This window comes from Monodon monoceros, unplaced genomic scaffold, assembly GCF_005190385.1.
Source record: "Monodon monoceros isolate NGI ecotype Baffin Bay Population unplaced genomic scaffold, NGI_Narwhal_1 Super_Scaffold_5, whole genome shotgun sequence".
Taxonomy (NCBI): domain Eukaryota; kingdom Metazoa; phylum Chordata; class Mammalia; order Artiodactyla; family Monodontidae; genus Monodon; species Monodon monoceros.
The window spans coordinates 107,561,453-107,586,235 of record NW_021703782.1 but is presented as its reverse complement, the minus strand read 5'-3'; the positions used below and the strand labels follow the sequence as shown (position 1 = coordinate 107,586,235).

At 54.2% G+C, this 24,783-nt stretch overlaps 1 protein-coding gene across 1 annotated transcript in view; it reads right to left on the bottom strand.

The window, feature by feature from the left end:
• Positions 1 to 1,771: 1,771 nt before the first annotated feature.
• HMCN2 (hemicentin 2) overlaps positions 1,772 to 24,783 on the bottom strand; it is a 149,271-nt gene continuing 126,259 nt past the window's right edge. Inside the window, 17 exon segments of the mRNA XM_029203622.1 lie at positions 1,772 to 2,519; positions 3,527 to 3,653; positions 4,513 to 4,632; positions 5,383 to 5,700; positions 6,257 to 6,385; positions 7,480 to 7,614; positions 8,321 to 8,443; positions 8,554 to 8,616; positions 8,761 to 8,998; positions 9,329 to 9,450; positions 9,551 to 9,688; positions 11,124 to 11,273; positions 13,611 to 13,880; positions 19,095 to 19,176; positions 20,719 to 20,909; positions 21,902 to 22,036; positions 23,264 to 23,477. Of these exon segments, the coding sequence (XP_029059455.1) occupies positions 2,174 to 2,519; positions 3,527 to 3,653; positions 4,513 to 4,632; positions 5,383 to 5,700; positions 6,257 to 6,385; positions 7,480 to 7,614; positions 8,321 to 8,443; positions 8,554 to 8,616; positions 8,761 to 8,998; positions 9,329 to 9,450; positions 9,551 to 9,688; positions 11,124 to 11,273; positions 13,611 to 13,880; positions 19,095 to 19,176; positions 20,719 to 20,909; positions 21,902 to 22,036; positions 23,264 to 23,477 (2,901 nt within the window). The 3' untranslated portion in view covers positions 1,772 to 2,173.

The following is a 24,783-nucleotide window of genomic DNA, read 5'->3' as shown; positions in this document are numbered from 1 at the left end:
TCCTTCCTGGAATCTCTCCCCACCCAGCCTGAAATTTCACCATTGGTAACTTCTGTGCTTTAAACCAGGGATTGGCAAACTATGGTCCCTAACTGGTTTTGTAAAGCTTGCAAGCTAAGAATGGTTTTTGCATTTGTAAATCGTTGAAAAAAAATCAAAAAAAGACTTCCACGACACATGAAAATGACATGAATTCGAAGTTAGAGCCCACAAACAAAGTGTTACTGGAACTCAGCCACTCCTCCTTTGTGTGTTGGCTGTGGCTGCTTTTGCACTGCAACGGCCAGGGGAGTAGTTTAATACGTTCCCCAAAGCCAAAAAGATTCACTATCTGGTCCTTTACAGAAGATGTTTGCAGACCTCTGATTCAAAAGAAACCAACTTTGAAAGTGGGAGTGCCCTGGGGAAGATTCAGTTGGGGCTGTTGGTAGGAGTCAGGAGTCCCCGTCTAACCATTAACCGGTCACCTATCAAGCAAGTGACTGGGCCATGTTCCCTCTGGGCGTCCTTTTCTCCATCTGTAAAATGCACACAGAGATTCCTTCCAGCATTGCTGGAAGGCTCCGTTTATGAAGTCTGATGGTCATTCATATCTTAGTGGGAAATAACAGCTTTCCTTGTTGCCCAGATGAGAGACGGGGATGCTAAGGGGTAGGTGACAGAGTCACACTGACCAAAGACAGCCGGAAGAAAGGATCCCTCCTCTCCAGAACCACGTGCAAGACAGACAGCCTCCTTCTGCCAGAGACTGTGTTGAGGGACAGCTGGCAGGGGCTGCAGGCAGCCCAGGCAGGAGGGCAGGGACAGGGTCGGCGGGGAGTGGGAGGAAAAGCAGCGCTGGGCTTCTCAGGAGTCCTGTCCCAGCACACTGGAGACAGGTCAACACATAAATAGACATTCTAATCGTGTCCCTCCCCAGCTCCCCCTGTCAAAGCCAAGAGCCCTACACAGGCCCAGAGGCTCCCAGGATCTGCCCCACCCCGCTTACCTTTCTAGTCACACCTCCCTCTTCCTTCCCCCCACCAACCCCCAGCTCCAGCTACACCCCCCCCAACACCTCCTTGCCAGACCACCACCCCAGAGCATCCTCCTGCCAGAAGGCCCTGGTATTTGCTGTTCCCTCTGCCAAAACACCCTTCCTGCAGATGTCTGCCCGGCTGTCTCCCTCACCTTCCTCAGGTCTCTGCTCCGATGCCGCCTTCTCAGTGAGGCCCGCGCTGACGGCCTATTAAAAACTGCCCCCTAACCCACACTTCCCAACTTAGGTTTTCTCCCCAGCACCCTTGCTGACGGACAAGTACACATTTCACTCTTCATTTCCTTGCTGTTTATAAACCCTTCGCCTCGAAGAACGTAAGTTCACAAGCACAGGGATTTTTACGTTCACTGCCTGGCACATAAGCAGGACCTAATGAATCTTTGGTGGATGACGGAATGATTAAATTTAATTAATTCATTAAATATAATTAGGAATTATTCTTAATTAAGCATTACTTTTTGCTACCATGGATAGCTGCTGTCTGTGTGATAAATTTCCTTCTCATTTAATTCTCCCCACAGCCCTGGGGGTGGGGACCCTGTCGTATTTTCATATTTTTGGATGAGTAAACTGAGCCCAGAAAGGTGCCAGAGCCACCCTACGAATAAAGAGCGGAGGTTCCTGGACTCCTCCTCTGGTGCTCCTGGACCAGAAGGGTGGTGGTCTCCCTCCCAGCCAAAGCCCCTCCTTACCAAAGCAAAATAACTGGATCAAGAAATCGAATTGGTAAAAGCAAACGTTTTTATAGTATACATACACACACCGGGTTCAGGATGACAGTGCCAGGTATGGGCGGGTGACAACTGCTGCCCCTCCCCTCGGGTGTCTTGGTGCCCTGTGTCCCGGGCCAGGTTCCCCTGGGGCTTGGGGCAAGCCTGGAGAAGCTGGTCAGGCTTCACCCCAACCCTTTGCCCTTTGCCACCCAAGGGCAGCCTTTGTCACCTGCCTGCCGGGCTCCACCCCCACGGGGGGGGCGGGGGACTAGGGGGAGCTCGGGTTCTCGCTGTCCCGGGGTCAAGGCTGCGCGCAGGGTCGTGTTTGCTGCAGGTCTCGCTGACGCACGGGGACGGGGCCTCTCCACCCCCCATCCCCGGAGGTCGCTGGCCCCAGAGCCGCTGCCCACAACCGCGACCCTCAGTAGGGGTAGGGGGACACGGCGATGAGCAAGACGAAGACGCTTTGGTGGCGCGGCGCCGCGGCGCGCACGGTGAGCCGGTAGAGGCCCGCGCGGGTGAGCGCGCGGCGGGTGTAGACCGCGCCGCGGCCGGCGCGCAGCGAGCGCAGGGCGAAGGGGCTGCGCGGGTCGGACTCGATCACGCTGAGCTCCGTGCGGTTGGCGGGGACGCCGGCCTCGGAGAGGGCGGCCAGGCGGGCCACTTCTTGGAGGGCGTGCACGCCCAGGGGCAGCGGCAGCAACTTGTACTGCAGCGTGGAGGGGCCGCCCGCGCTGCAGTCCTGCGAGCAGCGCCGGAAGCACGTCCTGCGGGCGGGACAGACCGACGGACTCTGGGTTGCCATCTGAGTGTGCCCGGTCGCATAAAGCGGATCTCACCCCCGACCCCCGCAGTTCAACCATGCGCCGACCCCCCACCCCACGTGCCCTGTGCCTCTCTACAAGGGCCACTGTTAGCCCATTTTAGAGAGTGGCAAACTGAGGCCCCAGGAAGCCAGAGACGTGCCCTTTCCCATCTGAGCAGGTCCCCCCCATAGGTGATAAAATTTACAGCCTTCCATGTCCCCCGGAGCCCCAGAGCTGAGTCACGGGCTCTGGATTTGGGGGGGTGGGGTTGTGCTCAAAGACTTGTGCTCAGCCTTGCCAAGGGCGCCCACTCCCTCTCTCCCCCCACCTCAGCCTAGGCTTCCTGGTTAGCAGAGTCCGGGGCAAGTCGCCACCCCAGGTTCCTTTCCCTAACAGCTGCAGCTGGTTGGTGCCAGCCAAGGTCCATCCCCACGTCTGTGTGTGTTTAGGAGTGTCTGTAGCCACAGTGAGAGAAATGTATTTTGTGTAGCTGTGCATGTCTGAGCCCTGGGGTTTTGTGTGGGATTCTGGGTGGGGTTTATGCACCTGCACGTGTGTTCCTGTGTCCAGAGTTTCCTGAATGTATGCATGTGTTCCCATGTGTCCCTGTGTGTCCATCTCCCAGCACCCCTCCCTCCAGTTCTCTCCCGACTCTGGCGTCTCCCAGCCCCCTGTGCTCCATGCATGGCCCAAGCATCACTGTGCAGGGAATGATACTGTCCAGGTGAGCTCACACCCCAAGTGGCTGCAGGAAAGTGCTTGAGGGCACACTGCCCCGTGAGCTCAGGGGCCCCGCCCAGGAGTCCTGGCAGGGTTGACCCACTGACCCTAAGAGGATCTCTGCCTGAGACAAGGCCTTCCTGGAGGTCCTCCTTTCTCCTTCTGGCTATACAGGAGCCAGAGTGTCGGCTGCCCAGATCCTGGCAGGGAATCCTCCCCATTCACCCCGTAGCCAACTCAGCCCTTACCCAGGGCTGGAGCCCTGCCGGAAGGTGGCAGGACACGGCGTGTTCACACACTGGTAGCTGCCGCGGGTGTTGAAGCACATCTGGCTGGGCCCACACTCGATGCTGTCCTCCTGACACTCGTTGATGTCTGGGCAGGGAAGTAGGCGAAGAGATGGGGGGTAAAAAGATGGAGCAAAGCGGGGAGGGGCCCAAGAAGGAGCCAGGGAAGGCGTGGGGGGAGGGTTAAGTGAGAGAGAGATGCCCTCCGAGGGCAGCGAGGTGCACGGCCCCTTCCCCGGTCCCCAGCCAGCGTGACCCATGACAGCCCAGGTGGCAGTCTCCTAGCACCTCCCCATTTCCCCAGGTGGTCACTCTGGGGACCTCCTAAGCCTAGAGCTGGGGTGGAGAGGCTGGGGGAGATGAGGGCTGCCCTCGGACCCAGAGGAGCCACTGTCCATGATCCTTCTCTGCCCCCCGTAGGAGCCCCACTCTCTCAGAGGACATTCACTGACCCCCGTGACAGAGAGGGAGGGATGGAGACTGGCAAGGCAGACATGATTCCCGCTGTACAGGGAAGAAGCAGCATGACTGGCCGGACCCCAGAGCACCTTAGTTAGGGAAAATGCACTGGCCTGGGGGTTGGAGGACTTCCCTGCTACCCCCAGCAGCAGCTGCCCTGCTGCGAGCGCCGGCTCTGTGCCCGCCCTCCACACGCCTCTCCCCAACATTTAGGGGAGGGCTCTGTTAGCCCCATCTCACCAGGAGACTGAGGCACAGAGACGTGAAGTGAGTTGCCCAGTGACACACAGCAGAGCAGCAGTCGACCCCCAGGGCTGTTTTCAGAGCTGCCCATGCAGTTTCTTAGCTCCTGCTTGGAGTGTGGGTCCCAGCCTGGCTCTGGCCACCTGGGGGTGGCACTTAGCCCCTCCCTGCCCCTCCCTCACATGAGGTGGTTGGGAAGGGGCTGGAGAGAGCAGACGGGGTGAGAGAAGCCCCCTCCTGCTCACCCTGGCAGTTCTTCCCGCTGGGGAGGAGGCGGTAGCCAGCGGGGCAGAGGCAGTGGTAGCTGCCCTCGGTGTTTCGGCAGGCGTGCTGGCACAGGCTCCTCAGCCGGCACTCGTCCAGGTCTGGCCCGGGGCATGGGGGCGGGGTGGCGGGATGGGGACAGAGAAACACTGAGTCACAGATGCCCAGGTGGCCACACGACTAACCGCAGGGCTCAGGACAAGCCAGGGAAGTCCCTGCCTTAGGCACCCGGCCTTCTCCCTGCCCTGCCCCACCCAACCCTGGATCTCGAGGTTAGGAGACTCCCTGGGCTTGATGCGCACCAAGGCATGGGGGGTGGAGACAGCGCTTCCAGGACACCCTCCGCCCAGGTGGCAACGCTGAAGCACATCCGCCCTCCAGGCTACCCTCCCCCTTCGCACCTCTGCAGCCCAGCGCCAGTCTCCGCAGGGCCCAGGGACTCTCCTCGACACCCCCTGCCCCTGTAGCACCCCCCCGGTCCCTGTTCACATTCTCATGTCAACCTGGAACATACTTCTTCCCTGCCTGACTACTTCACCTCTGCACACCAAGAGGAATGTTCTCAAAGTGGGTTCCTGGGAACATCTGCCCTCCCTCTGGGTAAAGTGTTCTGAAGTCAAATGGTTTGGAAAGGACCCCATCCACTGTGGAAGCCCCTCACCGATGAGCACAGCCAGGACTCCAAGAAACCTTGTAGCAAGGAGGCTTCCATCTGCCTGCACCGCCTACCCCGCTTGCCTGTGTACCCTGGGTTTCTGAACACGGGTGTGGTGCCCACACGCCCAGCCCAGGAGCCTGAGACAACATAGCTGGGTGTGTCCCCGGTGGGCACAGCTGGGGCTCGGTCTTACCCGTGCAGACGCCGTTCTGCCGGATGAAGCCAGGAGGGCACCAGGCCCGGCCCACGCTCAGGGCTCTGGGGCCCGGTCGGAGGGAGACCCAGGCGTGGTAGGACCCACCGGGGACGGGGGCGCGGGGACGCAGCCAGGCCACCAAGGGGTCCCGGTGGCTGACGGTGGTCACGTTTGGTCCACTGCGCTCCAGCGGGGCGCAAGTCTTGCCGTCTCGGAGGAGGGTCTGGCCGGGCGGGCACAGGCAGCGGTAGCTGCCCTGGAGGTTGAGGCACTGGTAGGCACAGCTCCGGGGCAGCTGCTGGCACTCGTTGATATCTGGAGAGGAGCAGAGCCAGGCGATGTGCCAAGGTGGCTCAGGGCGCGCGGCAGCCGCTCCACCGGGCTCCAGCCGCCTCTGCTGCTCTCCGGCCCTCCCCAGAATCCAGCTGCCTCACCCGTGCACACAGGCCTGCCCCCAAGCCCTCCCTCTCCTGGACCACCCCCAGCCTCCTCTCCCGCTCCAGCCTCTACTGCTCAGAGGGGACCCCCCACCGCCCCCAGCTCTGGGCTCCGGACCCCAGTGTCCCTCAGCACCCCTCCCTTCAGCCTCCTGGTGAGGTCCATTCCACCTGCAAAGCCTCTCTGAGACCCACCCACTTCTCTCCACCCGCCTCCTCCTCCTGGGCTCCCAGGGAAGGTGACCTGGCCGGGCAGGGGGTGAGGTTTTGGTGGAAACAGCAGGCAAAGCACGGATCAGGCACATGCTGGGCACACAATCGGTGTCGGCTGCTGTTCTATTCACAGGACTCAGTGTCACCCGTCATAACCGATCCCTGCCCGTGAGCTGTGGGTGCTGACCAGGGTCCCAGGGAGGGCGTGGCTCTCCCCATACCTAGGCAGGACAGGCCGGGGCCCTGGGCCCGGTACCCCCTGGGGCAGCCGCAGCGGTGCCCGCCTGGGGTGTTCTCACAGATCTGGCTGTAGTGACACTCGTCCGTCTGCTCCAGACACTCGTCCACATCTGGAAAGGCAGGGGCAAGGGCGGGGGGGTGCTGAGCCCACAGTCCCTCCCCCTAGGACATACCACGCATCTCCGCATCTGGGCCTCATCTGCATCCCCATCTCCAACTTCAGTGCCACCAGGAGGAATGCCAGCGTTTGCCACCACCCTTCCTAATTATACCAGCTTTGGAGGGTAAGAAGGTTCTGGGTCCCAAAGAAGGAAGGGGCTTAAAAGGTGGGCTTTGGAGGCAGAGTCCTGGGTTTGGACTCAGCCCTGCCATGTCTCTTGATCCTTGAGCCAGTAACTGTCCCTCTCTGAGCCTCAGTTTCCACATCTGTAAAAAGGGGTCACGATAGGACTCCTTCATGGGATCATGGGGAGAAAACTGGATCATATGCACCTGAAGGGCTTAGGACCCTGGTCTATGGGCCGGGCTCAAAAACTGGTGAGAAGGAAGGAAGGGAGGGCGGGAGAAGGCAGGAGGAGCCCTAGAAATGGGATGAAATGGGATGAAATGGGATGACTGCCTCTTCTGAGTCCAAGTTTACCTCGCTCTCCCCCTCCACTGACGCCCTCTCTTGGGGAAGCCAGGACGACCCACAGTCATGAAAGCCTAGAATTCTAGAACAGGAAGGACCCTAGAGGTCACCCATCCAGGGGTGGCACCTAGGTTTTGTCTCAAAGGCCCACTGCAACTGATTCATGGTAGCCACTGTAGCTGGAGAAGCTGTGTTGAGAAGGATTCAGAGGCTGTCTGTGGGCTGGACCGTGACCCACGAGGGGAAAGAGGGGAAGTGGCGGTAGATGTAGCACATGTTTGCCATCCCTGACCTGGTCCCCCTTCATCAGACAGATGAGAAACCTGAGACCCAGAAAGGAAAAGACATTTGCCAAAGGGACTCAAGTCACCAGCAGCCAGGCTGGGTCAGGACTCAGACCTCCTGAGCCCAGCTCAGGCTTTCTCCCCGGCCTCACTCGACTCCTTCTGCCAAGAGAGTTCCAGTTTCCCTGAAGGCCCAGCATCCCAGTGACACACAGCATGCCCTCTGCTGAACCCTGGCAACCACTGGGTCCCCGGGAGTCGGGACAGCCCGGCACCCTGCCCCTGTCACCTTCACAACTGGCTCCATCAGTGGCCACCCGGAAGCCGGGCCTGCAGTTAGGGAGGCAGCGGTAGGACCCCAGCAGGTTCACACAGCGCTGTCCCTCTCGGCAAGGATCGGCCTCCCAAGCGCACTCGTCCACATCTGTGGGGGGGACGGGGGCAGGGGCTGCATGAACACTTGTCCCCAGGTCCAGCCTACCCACACAGGCTTTGTCCTTAGGCCCAGAAGCCCCTGGCAGGAAGGTCCCCACCCCTCCTGCTAGCTCTGTCCATCATCTCGGCACCCCCAGACACACAGAGCCTCTCTGAGGGGCCCGGAGGCCCTGGCCTGTAGCATCTGAAGTGAGGCTGCGATAATGCCCTTTGGGTGCCCCAAAGAGACTTGGCCACACCAGGCCCCGCTGGTGGGATGGAGGGACACAGGTGTGGGATCAGAGTCCAGACAGCATCTCAGGGTCAGATTTATCGTCCAGCAACTTCATCATGGGGGCAAGCAGGGCAAGCAGGCCAGATGGGTATCAGCTCACTTCCAAGCCCGGTGGACTGGAAATGCCCGCTGAGGGCTGGGAAAGCTTCTGAGGCCACGTCCAGGCTCAGCGGGTGTGTGTGCCGTGAGCACGTGGTGGCCACATGCGTGTCTTTAGAGATCCCTATCGCCCCTCGGTACTTGAGCCTCTCCCCTCTGTGGCCCTCAAAATAAGAAGTTCTCAGTGGGAACAGGGCATGGGAACCCCTAGGTTCACGTCCCCTGAGGGATGTGCCCCCTGGCCAGGGTCCCAGCCCCGGAATCTCCCTGAGCACACCTGGGCCAGGTCCAAGACGAGCCTCTCCACCTGGGGCCCACTCACCTCTGCAGGTTCTTTCGTCCCTGGCCAGGGTGAAGCCAGCTGGGCAGGAGCAAGAGAAGCGGCCGGGCACATTGCGGCAGGAGTGGGCGCAGGGGCTGGAACTGCCCGAGCACTCGTCCCTGTCTGCGGGGTGGGGAGAGGTCCGGTGGCCTGCGCTCACGGGCCCTCCAGCCCTCCGTCCCTCCCAGGCTGAGGCCTCCCTCGTCCCTGCTGGGGTGGGGAGGCATGCTCACCCACGCAAAACTCTCCCTGGGTGTCCAGCTCAAAGCCCTCTGGGCAGCCGACTTCATTCTCTTCTGCTAGGCAAAGGGGACAGACCCTGAGGACACGAGGGCCCCAGTACCCAAGGCGCCCGGGGATAGAGAGCCCAGGCCCTTGTGGGGGCCCTGGCAGGATCTGGCTGGGACAGTGGGGGGGTGGAGAGGGGATGGGGGCCTCACCAGCTTGCAGGGCCGTGGAGAGCTGGAAGCGCAGGGCCTTGGCCTCGGGGTCGAAGGCCGAGCTGATAGCGGAGGCCCGCAGGTGCTGCACCAGCTGGGGCTGGGGGCCCTGAGCCGCGTCGTACCGGATGCTGTGGTTGCCGCGCAGGAACGACAGGAGGCTGTCCTGCAGGAAGCTCTGCGTGGAGCCCACAAAGAGCCGGCCGGGCCCCGTCTGCACGTACTGCTCCTGGAAGTCCTGCAAGAGGCCGGCAGGGAGGACATCACGATGTCGACTTCCAAGGGGCGAGGGACCCTCCGCTCCCAGTGGGGATGCTGGGGTGTGGGCCTGGTGGGCCTTTCAGCTCTTCTTCCAACGAGCTGGGCACCCTTGAGCTGTCTGTGAAGCTGGGCCAGAGCGCCCTCCTGCCGTGGGGTTATTCCTCCCCTGGGCCCAGCCAGGCCACGCCCCAGACCCTGCTGGGGAGTCAGAAAGGAAAGTGGGCCCAGCTGCTCGGGGAGGGCTGGGGCAGGACATGCCACTCTCTCGCGCGCGCCCCATCTGCACACCCCAGGGCTCTCCCCACACCTGCACTTGCAGATTTGCGTCCGCCAGGCTCTCGGGGACGATGCCATTGACCACCACGTCGAGGAGTAGGAAGCCATCGGGATCCAGGCCCCGGGCCACCTGGGTCATTGTGAGCAGCTCCCCTGCAATCCATCCCCACCCAGCCTGGAGTCACCTCGGGGGAGAGGCCCTGGGCTCAGACCTCAGCCCCACCTGGTCCACCTCGGGGAGACCCCCACTCACCTGTGGCAAACTCCACATGCGACTCCTGCTGGAAGCGGCCGCCCGTCAGGGAGTGGCCGTTCAGGGCATCTCCACTCTCTCTGGCCAGAGCCCAGTAGATGGGGGCGATGGCGACCACAAGCACCCGCATCAGAGGCCCTGGATGGGGTGGACACAGAGGCTGGGTTAGAGCCAGACCCCGAGGGCAGCCGCTCTTCTACTCAAGGTCTCTCTGCAGCTCCCTACTGCCCCCAGGAGAGCTCAGCCCTTTGCCTCCCGACCCAGGCCTAGCCCGTGATTGCCTGGGCCGGGAATTAGATCAGAAGGTGGGAAGCGGTGAAGACAAAAACTACTTCACGGACTAGTTGTGAAAATTAGCAAAATATATTTATACAAAGAAGTGTCTTTAATATTCAACTGAATTCAATAAATACTGAGGGCTACTGGGTCACCACAGAGCATGGGACTGCATCGACCATCACTACATACACGCTGGACCAAGCAGAAAACCAACTGTCTCCTAAGTTGCAGACACCTTCCAGAAGAGCCTGGAAGAGGGAGGATCATTCTAAACCACTGACTTGGAAGAAAGAGCCCAGAAGTGCCCTGGACATGGATTCTCAGACCTTTTCCCACGATGCCCAGCCCTCCTCTCAGGCCAGGTGGGGTCTGGGACCGGGGAAGGGGCAAGGCTGTTTGCTTGGGGCCAGGGATGGTCCAGCTTCTCAGCCAAACTGCTGGCTCAGAAGAGGTACAAGAGGGCTGATGTTCACAGGAGCCAGCTGGGCCCCTGTCCCTGGGAGCAGAAACTTCTCGGCCTCTCTGTGCCTCTGCTGCCACTAAACAGAGCCAGGCACGCCCGGCCTGGAGCCAGATGCTTCTCCATGGTTCCTGCTCCTGAAGCTGGAAGAAGCAGCTACACCTGGGCAGTGTCTCGCTTCACTCCCTCTCTGCCGACAGCCAGCCCGGAGTGACCCCCCTCCCCCAAGCCAGAGTCCCCTGACCCCGCACTGCTCACACAGTCTGTGGTCAAGGGCAGCTCTGGAGGGGCTGCTTTTAGCAAAGCCCCTGTCAACACTACCCTCTCCCTGCTCTGGACCCCCATGAGGGGATGCAGGACCCCCTGGGCAGGGTGAGACAGCAGGGTCCATCACAGCGGCGTCTGTAATGTCTCTCCAGAACATTCCATCTGCTTAGGACGCACTATTTTATGAATCTGTTTGAAAGTGGACATTGCTTGGTTCTCTGGGCCTTCTAGCTTATTTTATTCTCCACGTTTCCCCTTTTCTGTCCCCTGCAGCCCACATCCCTTACTCCTTGCTAGTGACCCCTTCACTTCGGTAGCAGCTCTTGCCTTAACAGTGGGAAAAAAACCTCACATAGCAATCAGTGGTTTCAAAAGTCACAATCTGACCCCGCATTCACATAATACTGGTAATTTTGCACTCTCGGGCTGATCTTAAACGCAGTTATTTTGTTTGGTTGGGGGCTGTGGGGTGGAGAGGAGGTGGCCTGCACCTCGATCCACTTTGACTCAGACTCAGCTCAGGTCGGAGGGTCCCCAGGCGCAGGAGGTGCTCTGGCCCCCCCTTACCCACACTCGCAGGGATGTGGCTGATGCTGCTGCAGATGGTGGTGACCCCAGAACGTGCCTCCTGTTGCACGCTGGTGTTGAGGACAGCCATACCAAAGTTCTGCCCATTGATCACCCCAATCATGCTGCCCCGGCTCCCCCGGGGCTCCCCTGTGAGGAAGGAAGAGAACAAGAGTGACACTATCCACCTCTGTGCCCTCAGGGATATGCAGGTACTGTTTTCCATTTCATGAAGGAGTAAACCGAGGCTCAGAGAGGGGCAGTAACTTGCCCAAGGACACACAGCTAATGGGCGATGAACTCAACACTCAGGGGATCCTGGCTTCTAGACAGAAGGGAGACATTTAAGAGGAGCCCCACACAGGGACGGTACCAGCTTCTAATTCTGGCTCTGCCATCACCTTCTTGAAAACCTGGGCAAGTCTGGCCCCCAAGCCACACCTGAGTTGGCTTATCTATAAAATGAGGAGGTGGGACCACAGATGCACCAAAGACCTGTTGGGTTCTAAAATGCCAAGTGATGGGGGCGGGGGGCCTGGCACACTGGAGGAGGCAGGGCACCGGGCCAGGAAATGAATGCTGCCACCTGAACGCTTCCCATTCCATCAGTGGCCCTGGCTCCAGCTGCGCTGCAGCTGGCCCAGCTGGGGTGGGTTGAATTCCTAGCAGCCGCCAGGCAGTCTGCTAGCAGATGCTCTTCAGCAGTAATCAAATGGATCCTACAGGCACAGGCGGATGCTTCCTCTGGCTAATGGGCCAGCTGCCTCGTTTGGACAGATGGCAAGAGACAGAACCTAGCCTGACTCTCCACTCACCAGCCCTCAGGGGAAATTGACAACGAATTGCCAATGATCTGTCAAAAAACTAACATTCAACACTCCATCGCCAAGATCCTAAGTGGGTAGATCGGGGGCTGGTTAATTCTGGATTCCAGGAAGCAATGCCATTTCCTGCAGCCCTTAGCTGGGGTTTGATGAGATTTGATGCCCATCTGGGATGTCTCTCGTCAATACCTGCAGCTCTGGGATTTATGGGGGGGACAGGAAAAGGCAATGAACCTTCCCCTGGCCTTGTAATAACGGGGTAAGGAGGTGTCGGGAGCAGCAGATAAGAAGGCAGCAGCATGACCCTGGCAGTTTTAGAAGGGGACAGGAAATTGGAGGCCAGGAATGACAAGCCACTGGCAACCTTCTCAGACATGAGGTAACTCAGCAGCCTCTTGTCCCCCACAAGGCCAGGATGCCCCTCCCCAGACTTATGGGAAAGGAGGGAGAGAGTTAGGGGGCCTCAACGCCTTTGAATATCTTTTATGTAGCAATGTCCCTTGAAGGAATTTATCCTATAGAAATATTCAGTCCAGCACACAAAGATGTGCATGCACCACAGGACAGTTTTTGGAGGGGAAACGGGGGAAAAAAACAACCCACAAACCTGTTGTTTATTTAATGAAGCCAACAGCAATTAAGTTTAAAACGTGTTCCTATGGGGCTTCCCTGGTGGTGCGGTGGTTGAGAGTCCGCCTGCCGATGCAGGGGACGTGGGTTCGTGCCCTGGTCCGGGAAGACCCCACATGCCGCGGAGCGGCTGGGCCCGTGAGCCATGGCCGCTGAGCCTGCGCGTCCGGAGTCTGTGCTCCGCAACGGGAGAGGCCACAACAGTGAGAGGCCCGCGTACCGCAAAAAAAACGCAAATAACAAAAACATGTTCCTATGGAATGGTATGAAATCATTACAGAAGGTGTGAACTAGACTATTGTCCATGATCGAGTAAGAAAATATGGCAGGTTGTAAACACAATTTGTACACTTGACCTCATTTGTAAAAAGAAAAAAGTGTATCTCTTTACATTCAGAGAAAAAGTGTAGAAATATATACCCCAAATAATTACCTGAGCTATTTCTAAATGAATTATGAGAGCTAACTGATCATTACTTTTTTCTTCACACATTTAAAAAACTTATCTGGCCTTTCTACAATTAACATACACAAGGTACAAATTAGTTGTTTCCATTACAAAAGTAAGGATGCTGTTATGGGTTGAACTGTGTCCTCCTAAAAGGATGTGCTGAAGTCCTAACCCTCGGTACCTGAGCACGTGACCTTATTTGAATGTAGGGTCTGTACAGAGGTACCCATGTTAACATGAGGTCATGAGGGTGGGCCCTAACCTAATATGACTGGTGTCCTTATATAAAGGGGAAATTTAGAGACAGACACGAGCACAGGGAGGATGCCACGTGATCATGAAGGCAGAGAGAGGGGTGACGCTTCTACAATCAAGGAACTCCAGCAAACTCCCAGAAGCTAGGGGAGAGGCCTGCAATAGATTCTCTATGATATATCTCAGAAGCAACCAACCCTGCTGGCACCTTGATCTTAGATTTTCACCCTCCGGAACTACAAGATCATATACTTCTGTTGTTTTAGGCCCTGCTGGGCAGGGAATCCCACCCCTGTCCACAAAGGTCTGGGCAGGGAGGCTCCATACCTCTCACGGCCAGGAAGGCCCGGGCTGTGGCAGAGCCCAGGAGGTTGCGAGCAACGCACTCATATACGCCCGCATCCCCAGCCTCCACTCGCTCCAGCCACAGGCTCCCGTCCGTTAGGGTCCTGAGCCGCCGGCTGGTCCGCAAGGGCTGGCCCGCTCGCAGCCACTCCACCGTGGGCACCGGCTCTCCAGAGGCCTGGCACCGCAGGGCCACGGCATCCCCAGATCTCACTGTCACGTCTTGGGGCTTCACCTGGAACACCGGGGCACCTGTGGGAGGCCCAGGGCAGCTTTTAGAAACATCTTATTATTTTTGCATACAGGCACACCTTGGAGATACTGCGCGTTCAGTTCCAGACCTCCGTGATAGAGCAAATGTCACGATAAAGTGAATTACGTGAAATTTTTGGTTTCCTAGAGCATATAAAAAGTATGTTTATACTGTAGTCTATTACGTGTGCCTCTTGCTTTATGTTTAAAAATACAACCTATATATCTTAATTTAAAAACAACTGATTGCGGGGCTTCCCTGGTGGAGCAGTGGTTGAGAGTCCGCCTGCCGATGCAGGGGACACGGGTTCGTGCCCCGGTCCGGGAAGATCCCACATGCCGCGGAGCGGCTGGGCCCGTGAGCCATGGCTGCTGAGCCTGCGCGTCCGGAGCCTGTGCTCCGCAACGGGAGAGGCCGCAACAGTGAGAGGCCCGCGTACCGCAAAAAATAAAATAAAATAAAATAAATAAAAAGAGGTCTTTCCTGATCACCCCCCAAGATTGCCTGAACTTTGAATTACTCCACAACCATGCTCCGCTTCATTGATGGAAGATGGGAGTTTTATTTTAATTTTCAGAAGTTTGCCTTTAATTTTTAGAAGTTTGATAGCGATGTGTCTCAGTGCAGACATCTTTGGGTTTATCCTGTTTGAGTTTTCCTCAGCTCCTTGAATTTGTAGGTTTATGTATCTGGTGAAATTTTGGGGAATTTCAGCTCTTGTTTCTTTGATTACTTCTCACCTGTCTTTCTCCTTTCCTTCTGAGGCTCTAATGAATGAATGTGAGATCTTTTGGGGGTAGTCCCACAGATCGCTGAGGCCCTGTTCATTTTTTTCCCCAGTCTATTTTCTCTCTGTTGTTCAGACTAGTTAAATTCTACTGTTATATCTTCAAATTTGCTAATTCTTTCCTCTGTCCTCTTTGTACAATTACACCCATCCACTGAGTTTTTAATTTTGTTTATTATAAATTTAGTGCTAATTTGGTTCTTCTTTATATCAGTTTCCTTGCAGAGATCTTCTACTTTTTCACGTTTAAGCATGTTCACAGTTGCTCACGGCCACTTTCATGCCCTTGTTGAGTTGAGATTTTCCTTGTTTTTGGTATGATGAATGAGTTTCAAGTGTATACTGAACAGTCTGAGTTGAAAGACTCTAGTTCTAGTTCTTTTGTTTTAACAGGCTGCCTTGGACGCTGCCACGGGAAGGAGGTGTGGCCTCATTATTTCCAGGTGAAGGTAGAAACCCTGCTTTCCCAGCTGGCCTCCACTGACACCCCAGAACAAGAAGGGGTGCTTTACCATCGCTGGGCAGGCACAGAGTTCAGAGTTCACACTAGGCCTCCACGGATATCAGACCTGGCTGGGAGGGTGATTGCCCCCACTTGGCCTCATCTGACACCATTACCCCCTGCCCACCCCGCAGTGCGGGGAGAGGGGTGCCTCGGGACAGCAAGGAAAAGGCAGAAGTGTAGGTTTCCCACTTGGTCTTTGTTGATGGGTGTTTGGCTGGAACAGGGTGTCATTACCTAAGTTTTCTAGCTTGATATGCTGTCCTTTTTCTGGTCCTTTAGCAAGAGAGAGCAGACTTTTGAGGGGGCCCTCATTTTTTTTTTTTTTTTTTTTTGTCTGAGCCCATTGGTATTTCCAGGTTGCTGGCTTCTCAAGCATCCTGCCCAGGATATATGAGGCAAAAAGAAAAACTAGGGATTTTGCTGCCATATCATCCCATAGGTCCCAAGATCCTTGGCCCATCCTTCTTTTCTCTACCTTTCAGAGTCTTTCAGTGTTTGTTTTCTATATAAAGTCTAGAGTTTTTAAGCTGTCCTTAGCAAGAGGCATAAGCAGAAGTGCCTCTAATTCCATCTTGCCTGGAACCAGAAACCTCCCTCCCTCACCCCCAACCACGACAAAAACTCTCAACAAACTAGGTATAAAAGGGAACTTCTTCAACCTGGTAAAGGGCATCTATAAAAACCCATAGCTGACATCATTCTCAGTAGTGTAAGACTGAATGCTCTCCTCCCTAAGCGGGCAACAAGGCAAGGCTGCCTGCTCTGGCCACTCCTATTCAACCTTGTGTCACAGGGTCTACTCAATGCCATAGGCAACATAGAGAAATTAAAGGTATCCAGAGGGGAAAGGAAGAGGTAAAACCGCTCTACTCATAGAAGACATGTAGAAAATCCTAAGGAATCTGCCAAAAAATTACTAGAACTAAATACTAATTTAGCAAGGTTGCAGGATTTAAGATCGAGATAACAAAAATCAATTGTATTTCTATATATTAGCAATGAAAAATCCAAAAAATCAAACTAAGAGAAGAATTCCCCTTACAATAGCGTCAAAAATCATGCAATACTTAGTAATCAATTTAACAAAAGTACAAGACTTGTACCCCGAAAACTACAAAATATCACTGAGAGAAATGGAAAAGATCTAAATAAATGGTATAGAACAACTGGATATCCATATGCCAAAAAAAAAAAGAGGAATTTAGATCCTTATCTCACACAAACATTAACTCAAATGGATTTGGCCTAAATATAAGAACAAAAACTGTAAAATTTACAGAAGACAATGTGACCTTAGGTTAAACAAAGATTTTTAAAATATAACACAATCCATAAAATACTATTGGACTTCACCAAATTTTAACACTTTTGCTCTTCAAAGGCAAAATACAGGAAATGCAAATACAGGCCACAGACTGGGAGAAAATATTTGCAAATCATCTATCTGATAAAGGACTTGTGTCCAGACTATGTAAATGACTCTTAGAACTCATTAATAAGACAATCCAATTTAAAAATGAGCAAAAGACCTAAATAGGCACTTAGCCAAAGAAGTCATATGAAAGAGTAATAAACACGTGAAAAGATGCTCGATATCATTAGTTATTAGGGAAATGCAAATTAAAACCACAGTGAGATACTGCTTTGTAACCACAAGGATGGCTAAAATTTAAAAGACTGACATTACCAAGTGTTAGCAAGGATGTGGAGAAACCAAAACCTCATACACTACTGGAAGGAAAGTAAAACTGTACAGCCAGCTTGGTGATTTCTTAAAACGTGACCTATACAGTGATCAGGTCACCCAGCAATTAGACTCCCAGGAATCTCGAGAGAAAGAACATATATCCACACAAAGACGTATACACAGATGTTCACAGCAGCATTATTCACAAGAGCCAAAAACTAGAACAATCTAAATGTCTAGTGACTGGGGAATGGATAAACATAATGTGGTCAATCCAGACAATGGAATACTATTGAGCAATGAAAGGGAATGATGTACTGACATACGCTATAACATGGATGAACCCCCAAAACATCGGTAAGTGAAAGAAGTTGGAACCAAAAACTGCGTATGATTCCATGTATGTAAAATTACCAGAAAAGGTACACCTGTAGGGACAGAAGGCAGATCAGCAGTTGCCTGGGGCTGGAGGTGGGAACGGAGATTGACTACGAATGGGCAGAGGGAACTTGGAAATATTCTAAAAATGGGTTGTACAATGCTATACATTTATTAAGAATCACCAAACTGTATACTTATAATGGGTGGATTTTTTCACTTAAAAATTGTGGTAAGAAACATATAACATAAAATTTACCATCTTCCTCGTTTTTAAGTGTACAGCAGTGTTAACTGTATTCGCACTGTTGTGCAAACACCACCACCATCCATCTCCAGAACTCTTTCATCTTGCCAAACTGAACCTATATCCATTAAACACTAATTCCCATTCCCCTCCCCCCAGCCCCTGGCAACCAGCATTCTGCTGCCCGTCTCTGAGAACTTGACTACTCTAGGGACCTCATACAATTAGAATTATACAGTATTTGTCTTTTTGTGACTGGCTAATTTCACTTAACGTGACGTCCTCAAGCCTCATCCATGTTGTAGCATGTGACAGAATTTCCTTCTTTTTTAAGGGTGAATAATACGAATGGGTGAATTTTATGGTATGTAAATTATGTCTCAATAAAGCTATTTTTTTTAATTTTTTTTTTTAATTTTTTTTGCAGTACACGGGCCTCTCACTGCCGTGGCCTCTCCCGTTGCGGAGCACAGGCTCCGGACGCGCAGGCTCAGCGGCCATGGCTCACGGGCCCAGCCGCTCCGCGGCATGTGGGATCTTCCCGGACCGGGGCACGAACCCGCGTCCCCTGCATCGGCAGGCGGACTCTCAACCACTGCGCCACCAGGGAAGCCCTAAAGCTATTTTTTAAAAAGGCAAAATTCTGGACGGTGATTCCCTCGAGAGGGGGTAGAGACTGGAAGGGGGCATGATGCGGGGGGCGGGTCTGGGAACTGTTACTGTTCTATTTTCGGATCCGGGTGCAGGTAACCTGGGTGGGTTCATGTTATGAAAATTCATTGAGCTGTACTCTAGTGACATGTACCCTCCTCCTGTGTGTTAATCTTCAATGAAAAGTTTCATTAAGAATCCTTATTTATTCCTGTTTTGTAAATAAGTTCATTTGTATCGTTATTTTAGATTCCACGTATAAGCGATACCATATGATATTTGTCTTTCTCTGTCTAACTTACTTCACTCAGTATGACAGTCTCTGGGTTCATCCATGTTGCTGCAAATGGCATTATTTCATTCTGGCAGGGGAGGGATAAATTGGGAGACTCGGACTGACATATACACACTACTATATATAAAATAGATAACTGATAAGGACCTACTGTGTAGCACAGGGAACTCAATACTCTGTAATGACCTATATGGGAATAGAATCTAAAAAAGAGTGGAGATATATATATACATATGTATAACTGATTCACTTTGCTGTATGGCAGAAACTAACAACATTGTAAATCAATGATACTCCAATAAAATTTTTTTTAATTCCTATTTAGACTTATTGTGAGCTATAACCTGCTTGGCAAACACAGGAGCTGTCACTATGATCTCAATGACAGTTTTGAGTTCTGAATAAACAGGTCCCCCAGGCCTGGCTGCTGGGTCCCCAGTACTCACCAGCCACTAATTCCCATTCCACATTGGGGAGACAGTTCACGGGACTTCAACTGTGTGTTCTGAACAAAGATTCAGAATGACCCTCTATTCCCATCACACAGCCTGGGCGGCGGCAGCCACAGCCTCGGCACAGCTGCCCCCTGGGCGCCCACCTCACTGTGTGCCCACCTCACCTGGTCCCCACCCAGGGCCCAGGAAAGGTGGGGCCGAGACTCACTCTGCAGCACAAGGACCACCACTTTCTCCACCGCGCCCAGCTCATTCTCCGCCAGGCACTGGTATTGTCCCGCGTCGTCCTTCTGTGGGTGGGCATGGGAGCGGGGCGTGGCATTCAGGAAAGGAGGACGAGGGGGCGGGGAGCATCTGGGGACAGCTGGGCACAGACAGGGGCACCTGGAGCAAGACCCATCTAACCAGGAGGAGCTTAGAGCATAAACCAGCCAGGGGCCCGCAGATTCCACCAGAGGGGCTTCCATGGCTGCTTGTCAATAGAATCCAAAGAGAATCCAGCCCCTTTCACCCCTGGAACTTGGGGTGGTGACAACTCATTGCTCTAAGGGGAGCTATATGCTGCAGAAGCATGATTTAGATCCACCTCTTCCAAATTGTGTACGTTAAAGTATTATGACTCCACGGCACATTATTAGGAATTCCTTAGAAAACGGGTTTTGTGTTAGAGCAAGTTTGGGAAACACTGAGTTAGACGAGAACAGGTTTCAGCACTGCAGGCTCCCTGGGGCTTTTATTGTGCAAGTGCGCACTTCCAGTCTTCCAGAGGGGGAGCGTTTGCAGCACTTCCTGGCCTTGGTGATAGGGAAGTTTCTTCCCAGGATATCCACGACCATGGCAGTGATGCAACTCAGGAAGAATGCTGGCTCAGATTCGATTCCAGTGGCAGCACCACCATGAGATGGAGCTGGGGCAGCCTGAGGCCACTGTCCACGCCCAGAAGATAATATCCCGGAGGCCACTCCCAAGGGACTGTCAGCGGGCAGCACGGCATGCAATTAAGAGTATAGATTTGGGCATCAGTCCGAGATGGGACCGAATCCGGGCTCCACTGTTCACCATGTCTCTGGAGCCTCAGTTTCCCCATCTCTAAAACGGGGATAATAACGATAAGATTGTTGTAAGCATCAAATGAAATCATGCTCCCTAAATGCGAGGCACGGTGCCTGATCCGCAGCAAATACTCAGGTCACGGCAACCCTTACTGCTGCTGCTGCCTTTACCAGTCTGAGACAGGCTCCAAGATGGGCAAGATCAAGGACCCCTAAGATGAGTCCTTGACATCATCGAACTGTGGAATTCTGCAGGACCACTGGGACTTGGGACACAGAAGGGAAGGTAAGCAGGGGCTGCCCCCGAGCTCAAGGCTTTGGAAATGGCGTGGAGTAGGAATCAGGAGACCTGGGCTGGGGTCCTGCCTCAGGTGCTTACTGGCTGTGGGCCTCTCTGACCCTCAGTGTCTTCATCTGTAAAATGAGGCACTCTTATCCGCTTACTCTGCTCCATGGGGGTGTTATTAGTAACATATATTGGCATTACTGAGGGACCAATCACTCTTAAGTACCTGGTGTGGGTCATCTCACTGATATCTCACTATAAAGCTATGAGGTAGAACAATTATTAGCCCCATTGAATGGATGAGGTAATTGAGGCACAGAGAAGTTAAGCCACTGGCTGGAGGTCACCCTAGTTAGTCAGGCGGGGATCTCTGGGTACAGGCAGGAAAATGCTTTGTAGACTGTAGAGGGTGGTGCCAACCTAAAGAACCGTCTTGGATAATCAGACAAAGTGGAGGGTTGTCCCAGGTGGCCCCAGCCCAGGCCCCGCCTTGCCTCGGTCCTACGGATGGTCAACGAGCCATTCTGCAGCCTGTGCCGGAGCCGGCTTCCCTGCAGCAGAAGGCCATCTTTGATCCAGTGGATGTTGGGTGCTGGGTCTCCACGGACCACACAGTCCAGCCGGACGCTGCCCCCAACGGGTTCCACCAGGTAGGAAAAAGCCTCCCCTTGTAGGACAGGAGCCTCTGCACAAGGTGACAGTGGACAAGGAGTGAGAAAGGAGGTTTCCTTCAGGCTAAAATTCCCATAAATCCATCCCCAAAAGCCTGCCAGACAGACCCCAGGAACCTATGGAGGCTCCTGCTGGCTCAGCACAGCTGTGTAGAGTCAATACACCTGGGATGGCATACAGCTTCCATGTCGCAGGTCAAGTGAACTAGACTGGCAGTGGCTGCCAGGAGCACTGTGCTGAGAAGGATTTGAAGTTGAGTGGGAATAGTGCTATGATTGATTAGTGATGCCTGAGACAGGCACAGGAGGGGAGAAAGTGTATGAGTGTCATACACTCGCGCTCAGAGACGGATTAGCCCAGCAGCAGGGTACTTTGGAAAACAAGGACTACACAATCATTAGGACACCTCTGTTGGACATAGCAACACTAAGACATCCCTGATTCTCATTTCATGCAACTCTTAAACCACTCTTGGATGCCCTGTGCTGGTTTTCATCCCTGCCGGTTTCCTGAGGTTGAACCTACCAACAGTACACTTGAATCCTGGTGCCTCGGGCAGCTCATTCCCCTCCATCGAGCCCCACCCTCCCATCCTAAAGTTGGACATACAAGTCACAGTGACATGAGGGTTACTGTGCAGGGCTGTGGGGAGCAACCGGCAGGCTGGCGAGATTCACGCATTGTTTGCCAGGGTACCTTGGCCCCCATCCCCCTCCCACATTGACACCATCCAGCTGAGGGCAGTGCTTCAGGCCGATGAGTCAGATCTCAGTTCTACCTACAGCCAGTCATCTGGGGAGGGTAAAAAATACTGATGTCGAGGCCTCACCTTTACTGAGTCGGGGGTAGAATCTGGGCCTCGGTATTTTGTAGTCCCTCAGGAGATCCTAATGCCCAGCCAGGGTGGACAGGTACTAGTTCAGAGATTAGGAGGCCAGCTTCTTAGAAAAACCACTAGGTTGGGTCAGCAGAGGTCTGGAGAAAGACCACATGGTCACTCCCTACCCTTCACGTGGACGAAGCTGACCGCCTGCACTCGGTCCACTCTGTTCTCGGCCCAGCACACGTAGGTCCCGCTGTCCTCTCTGGTGACTGCCATCCGCTGCAGTGTGCTGCCCCCGTTCTGCTCGGTCACTCCCTCTGTGGCAGAGAAAGAGATGCCCCAGGGGGCTCTGAGCTCAGGGTGCCAGGGACCTCCTGCCCTGAACACCTAACTCAGGCCTCGGTATCCAGCAGGTGCTTCATAAAGGCACAAAGCATCCCCTCCCTGCTGGAAGCCTAAGCAAGTGGGATGCTCTCGTGGCAGGCACAGGATCAAATGATGAGGTTGAGGTTGAAGACCTGCCTTTTCTCCTTTTCAAGTCCACACCGTGAGTATGAGTGGCCAAGGGTAGGTCTTCAGGGGCCTATTAACATGTGGCACTTATAGAGATATTGTCACGAGTTACATATAGATGGATGCTATATTTTTTAATTAATTTTTAGGGGGGCTGTACCACACTGCATGAGGGATCTTATTTCCCTGACCAGGAATCGAACCCGTGCCCCCTGCAGTGGAAGCGCAGAGTCTTAACCACTGGACCTCCAGGGAAGTCCCTAGATGGATGCTATTAACAGCCTTTGTTTTCCCTGTAATCCTTAGACAGTGCCCCTACACCAGGAATAAGGACAAGTGCTACACAGATGGGGCATTTACTTGGGCGAGGCCTTGCCAAGCGAGCCTCCTGCATTAAATCATTCCACCCTCAGGACCCCTGTTATCTCTATTTCAAGATGAAGAGCTGGGCTCAGAGAGGCTGAATCTCTCTCCTGATCTCTCCGCCCAGGAAGCAGTGAGGTTGAGGCAAAGTCTTCTGCACAGGTGTGCAAAGGTGGAGCACTCGTTTCCCAGCACCTGGACTTGGGTATAGGAGGATATGAAAATATCACTTTGCAGTGGAGGAGACTTAGCAGCTCATCCATTCGGCAGACATTTATTGAGTACCACAGGCCTTGGACCTCCCTAAACGTCACTGGGGACCCAGGTGAGAGGAGAGAGCCCCCCATGAATGGAGTGTGTTGAGGGGCCCACAATGGGAGCAGCAGCGCTAGGCTGGAGCACAGGCCCCTCTCCTGGCCCTGAGGTCTCCAGGGTTGAGTAGTTTTCACAGGTGGCTTCTTGCTGGGTCTGATATGTGACTGGTCACACAGGGCCACATGTGTGTTTGCCCTGTGCCCCAACGCAGGGCCAAGTCTGGATACCCAGAACCCACAGGCTGACTGGTACCGTCTTCCTCTTCACCGGGTTGGGTCACCCCACCCCGCCCACCCTCTTCAACCTCGCAGCGTCCTGGGTCTCTGTCCCACCTGCCCCCAGCAGGCCCAGACCTGTGACCGGTTGGTTGTTGACAGTCCAGCCTATTCGGGGCGTAGGGCTGCCACGGGCCGCACAGTGAAGCCACAGCCTGTCCCCAAGGTTCAGGCTGCGGTCCCCAGGCAGGCTGGTGAAGACAGGCGGTGCCAAGATGGCGAGGTGCATGCGGCGGCGGGCGCGGCCCACGGCATTCTCGGCAGTGCAGGTGTAGGTGCCAGCATCCTGGCTCTGTGGGCAAAGGGAGGGGTCAGCCTGAGAACTGCCCCCACCCCAACATGGGCCAGAATGCCCCCGCGGACCTGCTCCCTGGCAGGTTCCCGTGGACCATCCAGCCCAGAGAGGCAAAGTGACTTGCCCAAGGTCACACAGCTAGCAAACAGCTCGGCTTCACCACTGCACCTCCCTGCAGCCTTCCTATGGCTATGTGCTTTGATGAAATACAATTTATATTTTAAGGCAGTACCAGAAAAATTAAACATGAAATTCTCTGTCTTTCTGGGCCTCTTCCTTCCATCCCTAACGTGCGGTGTGTATCTGCATTACACATTAACCAGAGCTCCTCAAGGACGGGTGCGCCTGCTCAGCTGTAAAGATCTTTTTTTTTTTCCTTTCCTCTGACGCCAGCAATGTAACTTCTTAAAAGAATAGCGTTCCTTCCCAGCTCTGTAAGGGGTCATGGTGACTCGCTGTTCACTTTGTACCTCTTACCCGGACTGTGTGTCTTTGGTGAACTTTATGTGAAATACGAGTATGTCATTCTGATATATGATTCTTTGTCTTGAAAAGGTATGTGACCGTGCCTTTACTTCTAACAGGTCTCCCCGGTTATAATCCTCAGCTTGGCTCCAAAAAATTCCCTTTTTTTCCTTCTTAATTTGATTGTTAATTGAATTTTCAGCCTTCATAATCTAAGCCTGACCACACGTTTGTAACAGTCACCATTTACTAAGCACCTCCTATGTGCTCAGAATGGAACCTGCACTCCGCTCACCTGTGCTCACCTCATCCATCATCCCCGAGGGGGGCCCTGCTTTCGGTGCCTTCTCCGAGAGGAGAGGTCCTGTGGTGCATCCCAGCAGGGCACTGCACATCTGGCTCCCTGTGTGGCAGGATCCCCGCCCCCATGGTCCCCTTGAGATGTGCCCACCCAGCAGCCACCCATCCATCTGGACAGCGACTTCTTTTGTAATTACAGAACATGATGAGTGCTGATGGGGGAAGGGAGCCGGGGTCCCAATGTCCCTGAGAACATTTGAGGCAGTCTGGGGACACAAAGTCATCGCCACACTCCCCCCGCCTCTCTTCCAGGGCTCCTTCCCTCCCCCAGGGACTAGCCATAGAGGTCCTGATTCAAATCTTGGTTCTGCCTCTTGGCAATAGCATGTCTTCAAAACCTGGGTACACTCTGAACCTCGGTTTCCTCATCTGTAGCTAAGGTGCTAACACCTACTTCCCCAGGTTCCTCAGCACAGAGCATGGCACACGGCGGGTGCTCAGCACAGAGCATGGCACACGGGGGGTGCTCAGCACAGAG